This window comes from Vitis vinifera, chromosome 10 (assembly GCF_030704535.1).
Source record: "Vitis vinifera cultivar Pinot Noir 40024 chromosome 10, ASM3070453v1".
NCBI classification, from domain to species: Eukaryota; Viridiplantae; Streptophyta; class Magnoliopsida; order Vitales; family Vitaceae; genus Vitis; species Vitis vinifera.
In genome coordinates this window covers 5,896,391-5,918,943 of record NC_081814.1, presented here as the reverse complement: position 1 = coordinate 5,918,943, position 22,553 = coordinate 5,896,391, and the positions used below count along the sequence as shown (strand labels likewise).

Genomic DNA, 22,553 nt, shown 5'->3' with positions numbered 1-22,553 from the left:
ACAACATGCGTGCCTAATAAAAATTGGGTTATTTGATTAAAAAATGATGAACTAATCCCCCACTTCTTCAAGACATGGAACCGTCATTTTTTTATTCATCAAATATCAAAGCATTCAAAAAAAAAAACAAAAAATATATTTGTCCAATTGAGATTATGTTCACGATAAAGAAACTGACCCGCAACAGCTACCCAGGGCCCATGGAGAGACATGCAAGCAATGGGACGTTTGAGCAACCAACATCCATCATAAACCGTTTAAATGACTGTCATTTATCTAGACCACCAGAATTGACGTTTGTTAATTGTAAATCATTAAATTGTCTCCAAAACTCATTAATCATCAAAGGATTAGCTACTATCTCATCTAATCCCACTCAGCAGCGGGTAATCTGCTTCTGGATGCAAATTGAAAAGAATACCAGACAAATCTGACGCCAAGGATTTTTGGTATAGGTTTAGGATCACACCCCAACTACAACCAAGCAACACATCTGCCTTAGTGAATATTGTGAGTGAGTAGCCCAACTTGAATTGACTTGCATCACAACCAAGGCATGGACCGGGAGTGAAATATTACTTAGCTCCATTCATCTTATATCTTCAGCAACAAGAAGTTCAGTTATACACCAGTGTTCTATAATTCTGTTTGAAAGTTCTTTGCTTCCTCACATCGTAAGTGTAGAAAAAAATCAGTTAACCTAATTGAACATAGGGGTTTGCATTTGACATGTAGGAAACAAGGAGCAGTAAAAACTTAAATTAGAAAAAGAAAAACCAAAAAAAGAGTACATCCATCTGGCTTGTTGGAGATTGAGGATAATTCTTGTAGGAACAAGAAGCCAGTCTCTGTGACCTGGAGTGCAGGCATCTGATCATCAAGCTTGACATGCTTTAGGGCTTCCTGGTTTCATAAGCTAGATCTAATGAAAGCTAACAAATGGTATGTGGGACGCATCATCAAATCACTCGCTCAAAACAATACTCAAGATCCACATGAAATAGTCCTTGGAACAGTCAACTGGCCAATAAATCAGACTGAATCCACAAATATCTGCAACATATCCAAAGTAGGTCAGAACCAAATTACACCATAATATTCTTGGTGTTCCAGAATTCCAGAGGCAAGATTCCAATTAAAAAAAAGAACTCCAGAGGCAAGACATAAAAAGGCAATATCATAAAACCTGCTCCAGCCATAAATCCTATATTGATGGCTCATGTGTCCAATGCTCTAAAATATTATAGTTAAATTAGAACATAAGACACTTTTGATAAGGATTTAAACTTCAATAATATACTCAAATTAATACCGAATTTTTAAATACTTGAAGCATAAAGCAGAGTCAAATTTTATGTATCACTGAAAATATGAGAATTCCTTCGTTTCTTTTCTTTTGTTTCCACCAAATTAAAATACCCAGCTGGGTCAGCCAAACCATCACTGGATTTCATGAATGTTGGGTTAGTATAAAAAATGAGTTCATTTTAGGTTAATAACTTGGACCAAACTAGTCCAACCAGCAATGGTTTAAGATACTGACAAATCATTGAACAGCCTAGTTGGCCAGTGCTGACAGAATATATAGATAACTGACCTCCAAATCTGGCAAGGGTTCATAAGTTCTTTTCTCTCTAATGTCAAATACCGTGATCCCTGTGATTTTCTGAACTCCAAGTTTGGTGGCAATCAAGTTCTGGATAAGCAAAAGGCAGCACTTAGGGTTCATTCAAAGAATATACACAAGCAGTCGCAACGAAATCTATTCACAATATCTACTTTACATGGGAAAAAAATCCACCAAAATTGTTGCATCTAAGTATCCAGTAGGGGAAAAAAATCAAAGCTTGCGTTGCTACATCAGCTACCAAGTTAAGACCAAAAAATATGTAGTTTAAAGCCTAGTAGGTGCATACACAGCTTTCTGTATTTAAATTTTTTGTACATTTTCAATAATTAACTTCATGATAAATTTAAGTTTAGACTAGAAACTTAGCCCAAGTCCCAACTGGTGAATGATAGAAATGCTTACCAGACGAAAATCTGTGGAGCAGAAAGCTTCCACCTGAGGTAAGGCCTGTCCATTGGAGTCAAATACATAAATCAGTACCAAAAGCCACATTCTTATTTGCTTGACAACAAAGATAATGAAAATACAGAGGCTGGCTTATATCATTCTCAGTTCCTAAACATTGTCCTGTTATGTCAACTCCATTCACCAAGGACACATCCAAAACCAACACAGTTACCAAGCTGCATAGAAACCTTGGGTTTCTACTTTAAAACAGTATTGTCATGAGCAGCTATAACCAGTAAGTGCTAAGACTGGGGAAGGAATGGAAGCATATGCAACACAGAATCTTGTTAGGAAACATAATGTTTGATGATCAGGATGGACTTAGCAAATACAGTATAAATACAATTAAATGCCTTACCATTGCTCGGAGGCCATTAACCATAACAACCTGCTCCTCCCGGGAATCACTTTGTGATAACCAAACTTCAAAAGGGCCCATTGTCCTGTCTGTCTGGTTTGTGAGATTCAAGTGTACCTGCAAAAAGGAAAACTGGCTCAATTTCCAAGTCACTAAGTTATGTATGTACCTGGCCAAATAGATGCTGAGATTCATAGGTGAAGAGTGAGAAGCAAGAAGCGACATGCCTAGGAAGTTAGGTCAGGTAAAACAGACAACACAATCTAGTGGCCTATTTGAGGCACAGACACTGAATATTTTTTCTAGTTGTTGTAGTTCTTCTAAATCAATCACAACAAACTCTGGAGCCTACAAAAATAAATAAATAAACCTTACTCTGGAAGACTGGAACTGTTTGTGTTTCTCATCAAATTAAACAGTAATCTGTCCAGATCAATAACTGTAAGGGAGAAATTTAAAAATAAAGAAACAAACATACAATAAACACTTTATCTTTAGGTTCCTTCTACAAAAATCTTAAATGTGGATATATAATACATACACCTTGCAAGCGCATGGTTCTTCAGTACAAGGCTTCAGACGGAGATGGAGATCTTCAATTCATAGATGTTTATCATCTGTAAGTTTTGTAATGCTAATAAACAGATGTGCTAAAGAATGGGTTAAGGTACCAAGGGGCTTAAGATAGGGTGTTGTGCTTTCTCCATTTCTCTTCACCACTATAGCAAATGTCTTGAGCAGATTGATGTCAAGAACAGAGTGTCATAATTTTTTAAGGCTTCCTAGTTGGTAGAAGTAGAACAAAGGTGAGTCATCTATAGTTTGCTAATGACACTATATTCTTCTCAAGAGCCTATTCAAATGTGTTGCAAAGCCTTGAGATAATTTTGTTAGTGTTTGCACATATTTTAGGATTGAAGATAAATCTAGACAAAAGTACCTTATTGGGTATCAAGTTGAGTCAAGATTTACTTCTTAATCTGGCTACCACTTCAGAAAGTTTTCTGATTGGTCTTTATCTTAACTAGGTCTTCCTTGGGAGGGAGGGCCAGGGGGGTGAGGGTGGTGGGAAGGGGGATTGGGGTGTTGGAACTCAAAAGTTGCCTCCCTTTTGGATTCAGTTATGGATAGAATTTCTTGATGGCTAGATGAATGGAAGAAGACTTACTTGACCCTAGGTGATAAAATAACTCTAATCCATTCATACTTATCCCATATCCCTTCTTATTTTCTATCTATTTTTAAGACTCTAATTAAAGTGGCTAATAGGATTAAGAGATCACAAAGGGACTTTTTGTAGTCAAGCGTATCGGAAAGGAAGAGAGATCATCTTGTGGGTTCAGATTGGGTCAGTAAGATTAAGCATGAAGGGGATTTGGGTATAGAGAAGATAGCCTTGAGGAATAGAGCCCCCTTAGGTAAGTGGCTATAGAGATTCCATAAGGAAGGTAATGGTTTATGACACAACATCATTTGAGTATCTACGGACTATACACTAATGGATGGGATGCCAATATTGTTGTTAGGTAATAGCATCACTATCCTTGGAAGGCCATTACACAAGTACTCCCTGCCTTCTCTCGTTTTAAATGTTATTTTGTGGGTGATGGTACGGAATTTCAGTTCTAGGAAGATATTTGGTGGAGTGACCAACCTTTTTGGATCCACAAACCTTATATGGTGGTAAGGTCAAGAGATTCTGGTGTTTCTTCAGTTTTGATTTCATCCTCCTCTTCTTTGTCTTGGAATTTCAATTTCCTGTGCAACCTTTTTTAACACAAACTTGAGGAATTTACTCTCCTTATGTTGACTTTAGACCATGTGTATTTATCATCCATATTACTAACTATGGTTTGGTCTTTGAATCCTTTGGTTTGTTCTTAGTCAATTTATTCTTTACCTCTAGCAATCTAAGTTTCTTTCGTCCAACAAACTTCATTTGAAAATCTAAAGTCCCACTTGAAGTCGATGTTTTTACATGGCTAGTGGCAAATATGAAGGTTAATACCAAAGACATGCTACAAAAGAAAAGACCTTGCAAAATCTTTCCATCAAAATGATATACCATGTGTAAGAGGAGTTGAGAATCAATGGATCATCTTTTTTTTTTTTCTCTTACTTTTTGTGCATCGTTCAATGACATTGACATTATGATTTAGGTTGTTTGGACTTGCTAAGATTGACTATGTTCCACCAAGGAATGTGGTGGAGATGCTTAACTATTGCTTACCAGGGTTTTGGAAGTCTTCTTAGAGGGAAGTAAACTATGGTGTATTGCTAGTCTTACATTAATTTGGATTATATGACGAGAGGGATGTGAAGATTTTTTGAAGCAAATGGAGTTTTTTAGAGGTAATGTAAGATAATTTTTATCCTCTTCTCTCAAGAATTAGCTAGTGTAATATTTCTAGGGAGTATTATACCACTAGGCTAGACCTAGTATGTAGATTGCTATATTGGTTGAGTAGATACTCCTTAAATGAATGCATCCTCCAATGTGTAGTGTCAAGTTGAATTTTAATGGGAAATCCTTGGGTAACTTAGGATGGTTAAGAATTGAAGGAACACACATGGATCATCATGGAAGAAAAGTGAAAGCATCTCTAGAAATGTTGTATTGAGTCTAAACATTAAAACAAAGATATTAGCCTTGTTGGAAGTAATATTTTCATAATCAGACCGGTCATTGAATCGAAAAAGTTTCTGGGTCACGATTCACTAGTCTAACCAATGGATCAACGATGGTCAAACCGTTCTATCAACATGAGATTATAAATATATCCTTTGTATCTTATTAGAATTAAAATAAACTGAAAAACTTAAAATGTTTCATCTCTTATATTTAAAATTAACATATTAAATCATGATAAGGATAAACTATAAATATATTGATATTTTTAATTTTATTTAACTATAAGTATTATATATCTCAAAAAGGTTCAAAAGGATTTATTGTCATGGTGTTCACGTGCTTGAATGAATTTACTGTATGTCAAAGGGTTTAAAAGTTTGTTGACAGGTAAACAGAGCCTAGACATACTAGTAAAAGTTTAATCATATTAGTAAGATAAGCTCCTCCAAAAGGGGCTGGCATTTAAGACAAGATATACTACTGATACTACTTCCCTTCTGCCACTGTTTTCAGAAGAAGAAAGAAAACTCACCCAAGTGAAAAGTAAAACCATTTGTCACCATTTTTTTGGCCTGTGGTCACACATTCAAATCCAAATGAAAACTCAACAGAATATCTTGGCTACAGAAACCAAATATTCCATCCACAATTAAAGACAAAATCACTAACAAAATTTAAAGGGAAAAAACACTTTCCATGTACAAATATCATAGTATCAATTATTATCAATTCTTGAAAACAAGGTCATGCTATAGACACCATAGCATAGCCCACTTCTAAAAAATAACCAAATTTGCAAAAGAAGGGTGAGCAAATCAACCAACAGATCACAGTTCAAATTTCATGTGCCAAAAGAAAAATGACATGGTTCCAAGAGGCCACCAAAGGTATTGTTAATCAGGCTGCAGAATTTATTATACAGTTCATGATGACATGAAATTCAGGAACTACAACAATAAAAAAAATGATAATTACCAAAAAGGGTCTTTCCAAGATGGTAACTGATGGAACCTCCATGACCTGCAACTCTATCTCTTTGCGTGTGATGGGCTGCAGAATGAATTTTTCAAAGCTTAGTAAAACTTTATCTTTATATGTAATATCTAGGTCATAAATTATTTATATACAGGGGAATGTGTAAGCATGCCTGTGCACTCACTCACATGCAAGTGTGTGTGAAGCCCTGCAGAAGATGTGCCAACACATAATGAAAAAAGAAGCATCTTAAAGGCAGTGGTCACTTACACTACCAAGAATTTGCTGTGTCTGTAAGCGGCCAGGTTCACCCAAGTTTGTACGCCATGTTATTTGAAGTTTACCAAGAACATTACTTCCATCAACTTTCATTTGTGCAGAGCCCTGTGAGGACAATTTCAACTGATACAGATAATTCTGAATTCCTCCTCCAGATCTGATGAGAATTGGTTGCTTAAATATCTCCCTGTCAGTCAGAGTTAATATATTATAATCATTAAAAAAAGAAGATAAGATCAGTTTCAATAAAAAAGCACACCAAGTAACATTCACACATGCACAAAGAAAAGCATTTGTGATGAAAATAGACTCTACAAATGGAAATACGTCATCCCAGATAAGGCATCTATCACAGCACCTAGTCGGAGAATCGTTGTCTGAAAGGCCTTCACCAGCTTTTAGTACTGTTGCAGTCCAATGCTGAGATGGCTCAAATTCAACTTGGTCCATATAAAGGTTTGATTTTGTATGATTTTCTATGCAAGCCTCCAAAAATGTATTGTCCTGAGATAGAAGTAGAAGGAGATTGCTATCATAGAAAGGATGCATTAAGATAACTGACTATGCTGCCTTTTATAAAAAGAGAGGAGTGAATAAATCAGTGAAATAGACCTACTATGGTATATAAGAGCAGTGGATATGTAAAAGCAGCAAAATCTGTGGGCCTCTTTGGTTACTATTTTTGAAAACTGTTCTAGAAAATAGTTTTTGAGAACAGTTTTTTGTGTTTTCAGAAGAAAAAAAAATGTGTTTAGGAACTGAATTCTGGAAAACAGTTTTTGTTCTAAAAAAAAAAAAAAGCATGTTTTATTGAGTTAATAAAAAAGTTTTTTAGAATAAGTAAAACGAAAAACATGTTTGGAAGTTATTTTTTTAATTAATAAAGTGTTTTCTTCCATTAACTTGATATTATAAATATATAAATAATTTTCATATGCATAATTCATTTAAATTAAAAAAAAAATTATTCAATTTTGAAATTTTTACACCAGTTATAATTTTCATAAATAAATGATGACTTTGTAACCATGTAAGTATATTAATTTCAATAATTTAAGGAAGAAGAAAGGGTTTGTGGGTGGGGATGGGGGTGTGGTGGTTGGGTGGAACTCACCTTTGTGGAAACACAAAAAGCAGCTAGGAAAATACGAAAAGAAGAAAGAGAAAACACAAAAAACAATCTATTCTATGAACAGTGAAAAAACAATGAAAACATCTTTTTATTGTTCTCAAAAAAGTGGTTTTTGAAAACACAAAAAACACAAAAAACAAAAACACACCCCCTTCCCCAAACAAGTTTTTTGTGTTTTTTGTTTTCAAGAACAGAAAACAGTTCTTGAAAACAAGAACCAAACAAGCCCTACGACTTCATTTTGAACATCAAATAGCACCCATTCGGAAAGACAGGATTCATGGACTTACACTCAACAAAATCAATTATCAACCTACCTTGACAATGCGAACCTGCACCATAGAAATAAAAGAGATTATAATTTGAAATTGTAGACAACAAATGGTAACAAAGACATGCATGGAAGATGTTAAAACAACATAACAGGCACAACTGATGTTTCAGGTTTAAGTTATGCACATTTTTTTTTTTAATCAAAAATGATTTCATTTGAAAAAAGAAAAAAGAAAGAAAATTGTTGAAAAAAATAGTGATACGTACGACATGGGTACAATACCTTTGTCTTAACTGAAAGTGGATTAGCAACCACAAACTTGAAAAACTGCGGTAAATATTTACGCTCTCCATCCCCATCATTGTACAAAGCACTGCAGACCAAACTAAAGAAAGCGAAGAGCATTCATAAAATAGTCAGATTAGAAAAGGTGACCTCAAAAAGAATTATGTTGATATTACTGGAAACATACAACTTACGTGTGTGCCCCAAGTTCCTTCACGTCATGTTCCACAATGAAATCATAACGGCCCCCAGCTCGTATTGACTCAACTGGCGACTTTGATGTATCCAACAACAGTATTCTCTGCTTCTCCGTTTGAATTTCTGCCTGTCATCAATCACCCACTTCTAAACAGTGTATATTGTTTCCAGGAATTTAACTTTGACCCAAGAAAAATGGAAAGAACTCTAATTCCATATTTCTCATCATATCTACAAGCCAGTGTAATCAATTACATTGGGCATGAGCTCACGAGTATAACTGTCATCAATTTATGACTATTGCTTGAGTATTGGATAGAAAATATGTCGGTCCACATACACAATCAAGAGGGAATTTCAAGGCTCTTCACTTCCTACAACTGAAATTTCTCTAAATTACATTTAAACCATCAATTAATCGAACTTCTGCTACATAAACTTGAAAGCCTACATCCAAAACAAACTATTCAAATCATGAGGACAAAATACCAAAATTTGAACGAAGTATTCACTGACCTTGATTACAACATCCCTAACTTCAAAATTAGAACTGTTGTTGATGCTAATATAGCTGCAAAAAGTCTCTCCTAGATAAATCGCTCTGCAAAACAAATCACATCATAATCAAATACAAAGATAACACATAGCATACACGTAGACAAGACAGATTGTGAGAGAGAGAGACCCGAACGACTGAGGGAGGACGAGGAGGCCAGAGAGGCCCATGGCGTCGGAGGGATCATTGAGGAGGAATCTGGTGCGGTAGGTGAGATCAGAGTCGTTGGATTTGAGGGTGTGATTGTGGAGGAGACGGGGAAGGTCGGAAGCGGCCAGCGGATCGTCGAAGATGTCTTCGCCGGCGAGGAGATCGGCGGGGTCAAGGCGGAGGGGATTGTCGACGTGGAAGGAGGGTCTGCATAGTCGCATCACCCGAAATGCCAAGGAGTGGGATGTTTGGCCGCTGCTCATCTTTCTTTTTCTTCTCTCCTCCCAAATCTCACTCAACTTCTATTGCTGTTGCTGTTTTCATGATGATGATGAGGAAGACTGCGAGCGGAGGGCATTTTAATGACTTTTACGGGAACACCACACTAGCAATTTGGACTGCTCATGTGATTCATCCCAAATCAAACTCACTCTTAACATATTTTTGGGTGTAAAATGTTTTGATTGGTATGACCAATTAGGTGATCTCAATCGTGTAATATCCGAATATTATTGCAATTTGGACGATTGGTAAATGTATGATAAATCTAAAACTATAATATTCGGTACTTGGAAACTGTTTTTTGGGCTCGAAATAAAAAATTATTATTATTATTATTATTATTATTATTATTATTATTATTATTTTATTTTAAAGAATAATTATATAAATATAAAAAATGATTGAAAATAAAATATAAATAAAAATTATTTTAAAGAAATATTTAAAAATATAAAAAATAAGTTTCAAATATTCCACTTTATCACATATTTTTTTTATTCTAAAAATATTTTAAATTACACTTAATGTGTATTTGAGAATAATTCTAAATAAAGTTTTTAATTTTTTTAACACTAAAATGATAAATTTTTTTTAAGTATTAAAAAGGTTGAAATTGTTTCCTAAAATCACTTCTTAAAATGTGTTTGACAGTGATTTTAGAAAATATCTCTAATATTTTTAACACTTAAATTTTTTTATAAAACCAGTTGTTAGTATTTCCCCTTATTTTTATCAAAAGCTTTTTTTATCCATCTTCAATATAAATTATTTTGGAAGAGTATAAAATTATATTTTAAAATAACAAACACTTTCAAAGAAGCAAGCTTTTTGCCCATTTCCAAAGATAAATGGAATTATAGATTCCATTGGACAAAAATTTATTCTCGATTTTCTAAACTTTTTTATTTTTAAGAAATTGAAATCATTGGTAATAATATATCTTAAATGATAATATATATTTTTTTTAAATAGATAATTCATTCATGAGTCGAAAATGGTAATGGTGTCGTTCAAGATAAGTCGTCCCCATCCCAACCTTACCCTTATCTCAATCCTGTTTTATTTGGACAGGTATGAGAAATTCACATACCCTTATTTTAAAATTTTTTAATTACGTTAAAATAAATATATTTTATAAATAATTATATTTTTATAATTTCTTATAACTTATTTTATTGAAAAGTGGAGGTCAAACAAGATAAGAAAATACCCAAACCTTGCTACAGGTCTTAAAAACAAATCTCCAACTCATCCCAAATCCATTTATTTAAATTTCAAACTTGTCTCATTAAGACAGGGCATCGAAAAAAACCACCCCATTGTCATTCCTTTCCACGACACAAATGCAAAAAATTAAAATATCAAATTTTAATACAAGATTCATAATACTGCTGTTATTTTGACACATGAAATGGCAATGCCATTACATTACAACTCATGGAAATATTATCTTGAATATAGCATTAAAAAAGCTCTAGCACCTGATGAAATATTTTGGGTTTATTTAACAATGTTTTCAAAAATAATTTTTATACAACAGTTCTCAATTGCCTTTAGGAACAAAATTCTGTTTTTTAAACTCAAACATGAAATATAGATTTTTTTTTTTTTTTTTAATTTGATCTCCATATTCATTTTATTTATTTTCCATAAATTTATTGTATGCTTTTGTACAATGCAAAAGTTTAAGTATTCTACATTATTTTTAATCATTTTTCAAAACACTATTAAAAAAAACATTTAAAAATAGCTTAAATTTGTTCTAAACAATCCATTTTAAAAATATATTCTAAAAAAATTATTGTCCAAAGTATATTAAATATGTTTTCTAAGATAAAAAATATTTTACTTTCTGAAAAATTGAAAACTCTTTTCAATACAAAATCCAAAGCAATTATATAAGAATGTGTTGCAGCGCATTGCACAGGTAGGACCTCCATAACTACTCGTACAGGCCAACTTCTCCATAGAAGCAGAACGACAGAAACTGCCACCACAATTTTAACTACAAAATATCTACAATCGTTATGAAGATTAAACCAAAATCATTTGTTCCTTTTTACAACGGTAAGGGATCTGAGGGGTGGCAGAGATGCCATTTAGCAAATGTATCAACAAAAACCAGTGAGTTCACTTACAATACAAGAGGCAGAAGCATTGGTTCCCTATTAGTTCTCAGCTCCTCTCCAATCTATTTCGTGATGTTTGGTAGAGCCAAATCATGGGCATCTTTGAACTGGAAAAGCAAAGAAATTGAACTAAAACAGCATCCAGGCTGTTTTGGTTATACAAAAGAATGAGGCTTTGTACTATCCCGGCCACAGAAGCAACATGACCAATGAGGAAAATCGATGCATCTGTCAAAATAATGCAGTCATACATGTGGACATACAATAAGGACAAGATTGTTACTCGAATAACGATATCCTATACCAGAAACTGAACTAATAGAGTGACCTTAATCACACACCAGAAGTGTTGCAGAACTTAAAAGCCTATTCTGGCATAAGAAGATATCAGCAGTCATCTGGTTGATAGGGATATCTACAATCATGAGATCCAAGTGAATTTTAACCTCTTGAAATAGATGATATCTACCTCTGCTGATCACCACCATCCGTCCAGTATAAGTCTGGTCTGCATCATGTTCAAGTCAACTGTGTTTATCAGTGGTCATATAGAAGTCCAACTTCAATTTTTGCTCCTGAGGGAGCAGGTCCTTGCTTGATAACAGAATAGAAACAGTCAATATAATCCTCTATATTCTATACAACCCGAACCCATGTTCCACCACACATTGGGCAGCCATAAGCCCAACGGCTGATCCACCACATCTCCCGCTCATTCTGATTAGGTTGATTGGTAGCATCTGCTGCAAAAGCTGAAGTCTGCCGCAAACATCTTATGCACTGCATAAACCAAACAATTAAAATTATGATAAATATCACCAGATCCACATGGACCTAAACAGTCAGCTTTGGTTAAAGCCAACAACAAAAACTTGTGAACAAATTCAGAAAATTTCTCCAAATGCATGTTCTTATGGAAAAAAACACCTTTCTACAGAGGAGAAGCTGCTTGAATTTCTTTCCTCGTTTGAATTTAAACTGAATTGGATCAAGCACATGCAAGATCTTTTTATCAGTATTATCATCATTTTTTAACTTAAGCATAAAATTTCTACACAAGCTGCCCACAAATCAAACCTATATGAAGGCCTTTCAATTAGGTCTTGCGAGATAACCTCCAAATGAGGAATTCCATTAGTTTCTCTTGTGAATCAATTTTCCCTAAATAGCAAGACAAAGGAGATAATTTGCCTCCTAGCCTTCCAACATATATTTTGTCTTCATTAGCACTCCACTCTTCTTGTGATTTTATGGCAATCAACACAAGTAACCTAGTTCCTCGCTCTGTACTATTGCCACTGAGATTGTATACATTTTTGGTGGATAGAATATTCCAGCAATCTCTGGAAATGTGTGAAACTGTGAGAGTTTAGAAAATTGAACAGGATTGTTCTAGAACACCTTAGGAATATGTATAAGAGATGAGATTCCAGAAAACCCTGAACCTTAGTGATGAGTGGAGACTTGTAAATCTCTTAGAATGTTTTAGGATGGATCATCAGAAAGATTCTAGATTCAAGGGTTGAAGAATGCATCCTTGGAGCAAACAAATAGGTTGAGACTCTTATTTAACCTAGCACCTCTTCACCTCATCCACACCTCATATTCAAGAGCAAGTAAGACAATATATATACTTCTTCCCCTCCCTGAAACTATTAGTGTGTTCTCTTGTTAATTCTAACTTTGTGTAGCTTCCGGTCAGGGAGACTGACTGAGCAACACAGAGGTGCTACTGCAACAATAAGTATGGTGACAGCATGATCCCAATGGAAACTTCAAAGAATTGGCAGTAAATCTTCTATATGTACAGCTTATAACTCAATCTATGAGATCGCTGCCTATCAAAATACCCACTATAAACCTAAAATTCCAGTTACAGAGCATATTCTTTGTAGCAGTAAAGAAGGATGGACTGACGGCACAAATGCAGGGGAATATTCATCCTATCTGTAGTATACTGTACTGTTGATCCCAATATCCTACAAGACACAAACTTGAAAGTGCAATTCCAAAGCAAATAAAAGTAAATAGGCATTTGAAGAGGCAAGAGAAAAGATGCTCCAGAAAGAGAGATCAAGTTAAAAGAATAAATGAAGTCTACATCAGACCTTGTACCAAACCCCTTCCAGACCAGTCTTCCAGACAGCAGTGACAACATCTCTTCTAGATCCCATTATTCCAAGATATGCACCCAATCCCACCGAAGTGTTCAAGCCAAAAGCTGCATCTCTTTCAGATAACCTGCGTTTCCTTGGCCACAAACCACGGGCTCCATAATATGTATCATTATTTTCAAATGAGTTTGATTCAAGTGGATCAGCATAGGTACTTAGTTTGGGAGTATCATCTACAGAACCCATATCCTCAGGATCAGACCAGGGCCCACCAAACATATTCCGCCTATGCCACTCTTCAGCAGGAGGATGGAGCTCTAACTCACGAAGTAAAAGACCAGCAGCATCTGCACCTCTAGGCCGGGGCATATTCTGTAAAGTAAGCACATTAGGAAATAGAAAAGAGGAGTCACAAAAAATGATATAAGCAATAAGATTGGAGATCCCAAGCATGAAACTTCAATTACCATCTCTATCAGCCTGAGCAAGGAACATATTTCTTCTAAGAATAGCATCAATAGTAAAGTTGCCAGAAACCAAATTTTATAAACAGAATCAGCAAAAATTTAAAGACCATACACAAATAGTAATCCTTCTTTTGATAAGTAAGAGAGTGTATATATTAAAAAAAGGAAACGTCAAAACAGCATCCCAAAGTATGCAGGAAGTATACACCGGCCTCCAATAGGCTAAAAGGGAGACAAAAAGAAACAAAAAACATCACCTACTCTCACTTAGAACCAAACCAATCAATAAAGCTAACAAGAGAAATAAGGCCTATATCTATATACACCCTAGACCAAGGCCACAAATTATAAACAAAAGAATTTTTCATCCTTTGGACTGTCAGTTCTGCATTATCAAACACTGACATATTCCTTTCCTTCCAAACTGTCCAAAAAATACATGATGGGACCACCATCTAAGACTTTTTACGAGTTATACATACAAAGGACCTATGCCACCCAAGGAGAGTTTCCTTAACCAAAGAGGAGAGGACCCAAGAAACACCAAAGAGAGAAAAATGCAGCTGCCAAAGAACCCACGTCTTTGCACAGTGAAGAAGAATGTGATCAACAATTTCTTCTATATCAAAGGTATATGGATTGTTAAGTAACAATATTAAAAACTAACCACTAGGTAACTTTCTTAAATTTATGGAACTTCTACAGAGCAAAAAGTAATTTGATAGAACTCTTAATACATACCTACATGTACCCTGAATAAATCACATTATGGGTTCATAGAAAACAGAACAGTAATGAAATTATGTTCTTGAATGTCTATGCTGTATCAGTATTATATCTTGCAATATCTTCAGGTAAAGAGAAAAGAAACCATGTCATTTTCAGGTTCTAACCACTAAGTTTTCTAGCTACAAATTTCTGAACCATAAAATTTGTCATGCTTGCAAATCAGTCTAAAACCAACATTTGGCAGCATTACTAGCATATGGTGAAAGCAAGCCCAAGAACAAAATGGGTAGCTCCTAGATAACTGGTCGTCTCTCACAAAATTTCTTCATAACCATGAATACCTGCATATGTGGACCAAGAGATGCTTCTACAACCTCTGGTAAGACGGTATAACTCCCATCTATGTAATGCAGACGGACCTGGATGTTGTTGCTTCCCACCTGAGAAATTGGCAATGGATGTTGCAGAGCGGATGTTCTACGACAGAGATCCATAAGTATGAGGAAAAGGACCTTCACCTGCATGACCATAAAAATCAAGAATTTTGCAAGCATATTTCATTTAAAGATATTAGAGGCCATCTAGAATACCACAAATTATTAATGCTGAACTTCAACATTGTAGAACATGAAGATTGAGGTAATTAAATTTTGTCTGCAGACCCTCCATGTTACAGTTTCTTGAAGGCAATCAAAGGGTACCATTTCCTTACCTCCTCAAATGTGTATCCTTGCCCAGCATTTCCAGAACCTAATCTTGACCGGCCTGTAGGACCTTCTTCAGCTCCTTTAGCTCCATTGATGGCATGATTAGCTCGAGCAACCTGACCCTCTTCCGATCTTGCCATAGCTGATGCCAGTTTGTTAGAAACAGTACTGTTCTCCTCCACCTTGCTGGTCCCAGTAGCTTGGGGTTTATGCATATTGGTATCAGCATTCCTCTGTGCAACCCCAATAACACGAGGTAATTGTGTTCGTCGGAAGAAAAAACAAAAAAGCAAAAGTTGGCATAATCTATGAAGGAAATGGCAGTCCCCAATAAGCCTAACAGCTGGAGTTCCAGGAAATGTCCCAGTATTAATACTTATGGGTATGAAGGATGGTGGACCATTTATGGGATTTGGGGTCGAATTTGGAACTCCATCGGTGGTGCTACTAATCTTAGCAATAGCACCTTGTACCCAAGCTTGCATCTGGGTGCTCCCTGTGGAACTGGTGGTACCACTTTGACCTCCTAAAAGGAAAAGAAGGCACAAGATTAGAACAAACATTGCATCCATAACAGTTAGGGAAGTAGGGAAATAAATAAATAAATAATTTTATCAAACAGAAAGAAGAAAACTCAATGGTGACACTTTCGTTTATTGTCTTTAAGAAACTAGACAAGGTCAATTGCCATCCATCGATAGGACACATATCATGCTGCCGTTACCAGCCTCAAATGGTTCCAAATGATCAAATCAAGCACTTGGGAACAATGAATACTTGAATAATTCAATAAAAGCTGGCAGTAAGAACCCAATGTTTCTTTCAGGATTGAATCCAATTTATGAAATCATTTTAAACGTTCTGGAAGCAGAAAACTGGAGCATACTGACCCTGACTTGTTGCAGGAGATGCAGAACTTTGGGTAGGACTAGCCACTGCACTTCGATTGCTGCCCGTGCCTGCAGTAACAGCATGACTTGCCAAAGTACGACAGAAACTTGCATAACGCCTCAAGCGAGTGATGAAGTGTGAAGCTAGATCAAGGATGGAATCAACATAAGCCTGCATTATGATGTAATAATAACATAAGCTAAAAGAGCACGGGCAACATCATGGATTTTTATTGACATGAACAATAATTCTGAAATACACATGACAACATGACAACAACTGGGGAAGAGACCCCTCAAGCAGCTCAATTCTAAGCCAGCTGACATGACAAGTCCAAGGTCACATCACTTGATAAGGTCTCAGTTCCCATCTACAGTAGTCAGGACACTCAACTCATACATATTCACCAAATATAGTAACTGCACGTTAAACAATGCTAAGGCATATAATAAACATTGCAACTATATTCTAAAAGATAAATACCAAAATAAATAAATAAAGCTCAGAACTGCAGACAACCATTTAAGGTACCATATTTATAAGTCAATAATATGCAAATCAAACATGTAAACAGAACCAAAATGTCATCAGGTAAAACAGAAAAATAGAAAAAAATGCAGAAGAAAGAAAAGAAAAGAAAAAAAGACACCTGAATGCTAAAAACTAGTGCTGGGTCAACGGCCATTTCTTCTGGATCAATGCCAGATAATGTCTCACCAGTTGCTGGCCATGGCTCAGGTACTAGAGCTGAAGGTTTCATTAGCGCTGATTCAATTCCTTTCCCCAGCATATCCAGCAGTAACCTTGCTTGCATATCCAGAACCATTGCCCTAACCTCCTGCGCGTTTATACCTTCCAATAGCCTGCATTTTATCCTGTCCAGACTCTGCATTGTATAGACTAAATTGATATTAACTACTTCAAAAACAATGCTTCTAAGAAGGATTCATGTTAACACAGCATCAATGGGAAAGAAATTTAACAAGCATCATATAGTCAAATTTTTATGACAGAGAAAAGGAGAAAAACGAACATAAAAATAAGTCAACCAAGTAAACCAGTCCACAAAGAAATGGGCAAAGTAGAGATAAACAAGCCCAGCATGGACATGTATAAAGAGTACTCCCTGCCTCTCCCAGATTTATAAAAATAAAAATGAACTAATATAAGATAAACAAAAAGGTAACATCCGTGGTATAAGAAAAGCTTTGACAATTTTAGAAAAATTAACAGATTGTAAGCAGAGACAATGCTAATAGGTTTGATTCTTCATTCTACTCAATAAATTGTATAAGAAAATTACTTAGAAGGGTGGAAAGAGAAAAAAAATGGAGTAAGATAAACCTAGGAATCAGAACCTATAGGGTTCTCAGCACCCCATAAGACTGCACAAGTGTGATATGGAGATATGGAAGGACAGGCAGATGGTGAACCATCTAAGTGAAACTTCAGGTGGGAAGTTCAGGGGAATTCATTGTAAGCATGACATTGTTTGGTTATCAAGTGTCACTTGAAGATTATGTCAAAACTTATAATACATCATAATATAATGATAGTGCACATTTTTTATTGAAAATAATGCATATCACCAGTATATATCTTAAATTGTATCTTATAATAAATAAAGGATATATAGTGCGACAACAGAAAGGCACAAGGATCATTCTCAGTTAGCTCCTTTAATGTTATCTCTGCTTCAACCATTTCAATTCCTTTTATCCTTGCAAATTTCATTTGGAAATCCATAGCTCCACCAAAAGTGAAGGCCTTTGCATGACTTTTAGCAAATAAGGTCAACACTAAAAACTTCCCCAATGGAGAAAACCATACAAAGCACTTAGTCCACAATGCTGTGTCATGTGCAGAGGGAATGGGAAGTCTATAGGTCATGTTTTTTTTCATTGCCCTGCAACATTAACATTATGGTGTAAATTATTTGACTTGCAAGGATCAATCGGGTTCCACCCAAAAGGGTTGAAGAGATATTGATTACATCATTTTGAAATTGTGGGGGACTTACTCGAGACAAGACTCTTTGACGCATTACTTGCCTCACTTTGATTTGGACCACTTGATGGGAAAGGACTGCAACGATTTTTGAAGATAGGTGGAGTACTTTAGAATCAGTTTGTGACTTGTTTTAGAGTGCGTTTGACAATGATTCTAGGAAGTGTTTCTAGTCTTTCTAACACTTGAAATTTTTTATCTTTCAAGTATTAGAAAGGTTAAAAACACTTCCTAGAATTACTACTAAATGTACTCTTAGTTCTCTTCTTCACTATGGGCTTCTACCAATGAAGCTTTTGCATGTATCTTTTTGAGCCTCATTCTGCTAGATTGGAACTTGGTTTGTAGAACCACGAGAATGACCAAAGAGACACTTTGTGAATGATTACCAACTTCAATGCATTTTGTTAAGTTAAATTTTGATGGATATTCTTTGGGCAACCCAAGGCAGTTAGGGATTGGAGGTTTGCGTAGTGATCATTGTAGCAAAGTTTTGAGAGCATTCTCTGAACTTGCAAGTCAAGGTTTAGCCATTCAAGCAGAAATTCTAATCCTTTTGGAAGGGTTGTTATAAGCGAAAGCTTTGGGTCTCTCCAATTTCTAATAGAAAGTCATTTCATTATTGTCATATCATGGGCGACTAAAAAAGAAAGAGGACCATGGAAATTTGATAGATGCCTGCACTAAATTATTGAAATTTCTTTAGAGGATATTCCTTTTTTTTCTTTTCTTTTTTTTTGCTCCTCGCTTAGGCAATCACAAGGTAAATGTGCTAGCAAAACATGAAGCTAGCCGTATTGTTTCTTTTGCAGAAGAGTGAAGTATAACCAGATCTGACTTTTTGAATACGCATCACACCATCTATAGAGCATCATGTGCCTTTTGGAAGGATTTCTCAATATTAGAATGCAAAATTCTTGTTTTTTCATTTTATTTTTTTTTGGAAAAAAAAAAAACACACTAGGTTACAACACCTTTGACTACTTTTTCTAGTTTTCAAGAGAAATCAAATTTGAAAATATTTTTTCTTAAAAGAATATTTTATTGGTTGTTTGTACTGCAGTTTAAAGTTAGAAAATGATGATTAAAAGTAAAGAAAAAGGTGAAAATAATCCTAAATGAAAAATTGAAACTTAAAGTAAATTCAATCTTGTCCTCAAAAAATATTTTTTCTTACAGAAATAATTTATTGGTTGTTTATAGTGCAGCTTAAAGTTAGAAAATGATAATTAAAAGTAAAGAAAAGGGTGAAAATAATCCCAAATGAAAAAATGAAACTTGAAGTAAATTTAATCTTGTAATCAATATATGATTTTTTTTTTTTTTTTGATAAATTGTAATCAATATATGATTTTGGGAACTTAGACCTAAAAAATTATAGTTAAATATTCAAAAAGTTTATTTATAGATTTTCTGATGAGCTTGCCAATTAAAATGTCATTGATGAATATCTATGCTTTATCTTTTTTAATCTAACCATATCTTTATGAAATTAGTTATATATTAGCCCATAAAAAAAAACAAAAAAAAAACAAAGATACCAACAATATATTGCTCAATCTTTTATTATTGCAATATATATGTAGTTCAATTGTATATTCATAGTTTTCCCAATTTATCTTTCATTATATAGAAGAAATTATGGTGTATTATTGATAAAAACATATAATACAAAAAATATATAAAACGAAATTGAATACAACTTAAAAGTTTTTTTTATAGGTAAAAAGAAAAATATATTAAAAAGCGCTTGGAAAAGGTGCAGCAAGTACACACGGAGTATACAAAATGCGATAAAAGGCAAGCAAAGGGAAAAGTGAAACAAACCACTACCTGATACAAAGCGAAACACCCTAAAGTTCTAGAAAAACATAGGGTACCCATACATCCAATTTGCAGCCAAACCAAATCGGCTAACTCCTAAATGAACAAAGCCTACATCTCTCCTACCCAACCTCCCAGCCACTCATCACAACTCTAGGCTGAACACTTAGAATCCATTTTTCAACTGCTCTTCCGACTCCTCTCTTTTCCACTTGATTAATTCTAATTAACCGAGCTCTCCAACTTCCAAAGCTCACTATCAAAACAAGACATGGACAAAGAGAGCTCGCATCTCCCAGCATGTCCTTATCGGGGTTATCCTTTCCCAAAGCCCCATACTCACTCACAAATCAATGACCACACCCCCAACATCTTAGTAAGAATTTTCTGGAACATCCACTACCAGATCCTCATAGGAAAACATCCACAAAGGCCCACAGCCACCTTACTCACTTTCTAAAGAAAACCCCTCGTCTTGCTCCTTCCACAGAACTACACTCTTAGTCAGATCCATCAGCATACCTCATCTTTGAAAATAGAAGAATACAACCTACAGGTTAACAACCATGCTTAAAAGCACAAGAATGGCATCAAACATACGACACTTTAGAACACCACAAGGTCATTCAATAGAGACAATGAGACCATGGAAGTTAGTATCATAACTTCATTTGTTAGTCAAAACAAACAATTCATTGGAATGAATTTGAAAGCCCAAGAAGGATGACTTGTCCTTCAAGAAGCCAAAAAAAGGATTACAAAAAAAAAAAAAACAAGGAGAAATGAGTCTAACACAACAAAAACCAAGATAGCAACACCATAACAAGGAGACTACAACTCAAGGTGGCATGGTATCCCTTACAAAAAAAATTGTAATTAAGATGCTTCTTGCTTAGCCAACTAGTCCACCACTGGATCAACTTAACAAGGACTCAAAATAAGAAAAAACAAAAAACATCCCGAACATCTAGCCATATCGATCATTGTTGAGTAAGAAACCATCAAACTTCCATAGGCATCCCTTGCGATGCTCATAATATAATAGTAGTTGAGTTCCCTTCAACCAAAATTATTACCAATACCCAAAGATCTTGCTTGAGGCAAGCCTTTGCACAAGCCCATTCCAAAGGGTTTGGAAAATCTTTAATTCGCAACTATGACCCATGAAACACCACCAATCTTTAATTGTCCCAAGTTTCCCCAAGAGCATTAATCAAAATTAAGCTTAAGAAAACCTCTAGAAAAAACTTCAACCATCATACCACTACCAAAACAAGCAGAGCTCCGATCCAACAAGATGACACTTTGGTACTTGAGAAGGCAAATGCAACACATGACAAGAAAGAGGACAAAATTATATTGTCTCACAATTTTCCTTAGTCCACTTCTCAAGCCAGATTACCCAAAGGATAATGAATATAGCCATCAATTAAAGCACCTTCCCCTTAGTGTATCCTCCAAAGGCCAAAAATGCAATCATGTCAACAACACCCCTAGAGAGGACCCAAGCCCGGTAAGCATAAATAACATGTCCTACATCCCTACCCATCAAAAAAACATGTCCTACATTCCTAGTGCAACTGGATATTTTAGGAAGAGATAATTGATAGCTTCCTTGTACAATACTAAGGACTTCGGAAGGCCTCTTCAATTACAACATGTCATTGGTATTGAACTTTTACTAGTCACAAGCTATGCAAAAGGCCTAAGGTGGAGCTTTAGACTTCTAAATGGATTTAGTTAGGAGGAAGGTGAAAGGATGGCATAAATGTAGAAACAATTATAAAGGGGTACGAGGAAAATAACACTTAAGGCGTAAAGAATTATACTATCTTATTAGGAAAGGAAAACAAAAGACAAACACGAAACAAAGAGGTTATAAGCGAAAGGAAGATCATCAATTTCCTGGTCATGGTTGACATTAGTAACCAAAAGAGTGTTTCAATTTAGGTATTATAACTTGCACTATAGTAAGATTCAATCTTTAGATTGACAGGCATAAATATAATCACCTTATAAAGTGAAATAGAAGGGGAGTAGAAACAGTTTGCTAAAACACAAGTAATGATTCCAAGATGAGCTAGAAGTTAATGTTAATAAGGCACGACTAGCCTACTTGAGCCAAAGCAAGGATGAAAATATTAGAAATTTTATGAAAATATTGGACGAAAATTCAAAAAAAAAATAAAAATAGTAGGACAAAAATTGATCATGACTTGTGAAAATGTGAAAAAAAAAAAAAAATCTAAGAAATGATAAAACAAGCAATAATACATATATTAAAGTTGTTCTTTTTATGAAAACAATATATGTATGATAAAGTTTGTGATTTAGACAATAATATAATGTAAGCTGACAAGAAATATAAATTTTAAAAGTGTATACTCAATAATGATGAACAGATAAAAAAAAATTTAAACTAGTTTTTTAACAAAATAATCTATGTATGACAAAATTAATGGCATTAGTCAAGAATATAATATGTGA

General features: G+C 34.9%; 2 protein-coding genes across 4 annotated transcripts in view; both read right to left on the bottom strand.

Moving 5' to 3' along the window:
- Positions 1–563: 563 nt before the first annotated feature.
- Positions 564–9,378, bottom strand: LOC100256884 (uncharacterized). Of its 2 annotated transcripts, XM_002269568.5 has the most exons (12): positions 8,896–9,378; positions 8,727–8,811; positions 8,207–8,337; positions 8,010–8,112; positions 7,771–7,785; positions 6,680–6,825; positions 6,313–6,508; positions 6,043–6,117; positions 2,436–2,552; positions 2,033–2,077; positions 1,598–1,696; positions 564–1,053 (listed from the first exon to the last, which is right to left on the bottom strand). In XM_002269568.5, the coding sequence occupies exons 1-12, from the start codon at positions 9,177–9,179 to the stop codon at positions 1,033–1,035; spliced, it is 1,317 nt and encodes a 438-aa protein (XP_002269604.1). In that variant the 5' UTR covers positions 9,180–9,378; the 3' UTR covers positions 564–1,032. The 2 variants fall into 2 exon arrangements, with proteins under 2 accessions (XP_002269604.1, XP_019074133.1); XM_019218588.2 differs by lacking the exon at positions 7,771–7,785.
- Positions 9,379–11,197: 1,819 nt separating this feature from the next.
- The window catches only part of LOC100265327 (mediator of RNA polymerase II transcription subunit 16), a 36,149-nt gene continuing 24,793 nt past the window's right edge, over positions 11,198–22,553 (bottom strand). For both annotated transcript variants that reach the window (XM_059739960.1, XM_059739961.1), the window contains 6 exons: positions 16,885–17,121; positions 16,235–16,406; positions 15,350–15,870; positions 14,979–15,155; positions 13,436–13,813; positions 11,198–12,107 (listed from right to left, as the gene is read on the bottom strand). In XM_059739960.1, coding sequence (XP_059595943.1) covers positions 11,964–12,107; positions 13,436–13,813; positions 14,979–15,155; positions 15,350–15,870; positions 16,235–16,406; positions 16,885–17,121 — 1,629 coding nt within the window. In that variant the 3' untranslated portion in view covers positions 11,198–11,963. The remainder of the gene's footprint in view (positions 12,108–13,435; positions 13,814–14,978; positions 15,156–15,349; positions 15,871–16,234; positions 16,407–16,884; positions 17,122–22,553) is intronic.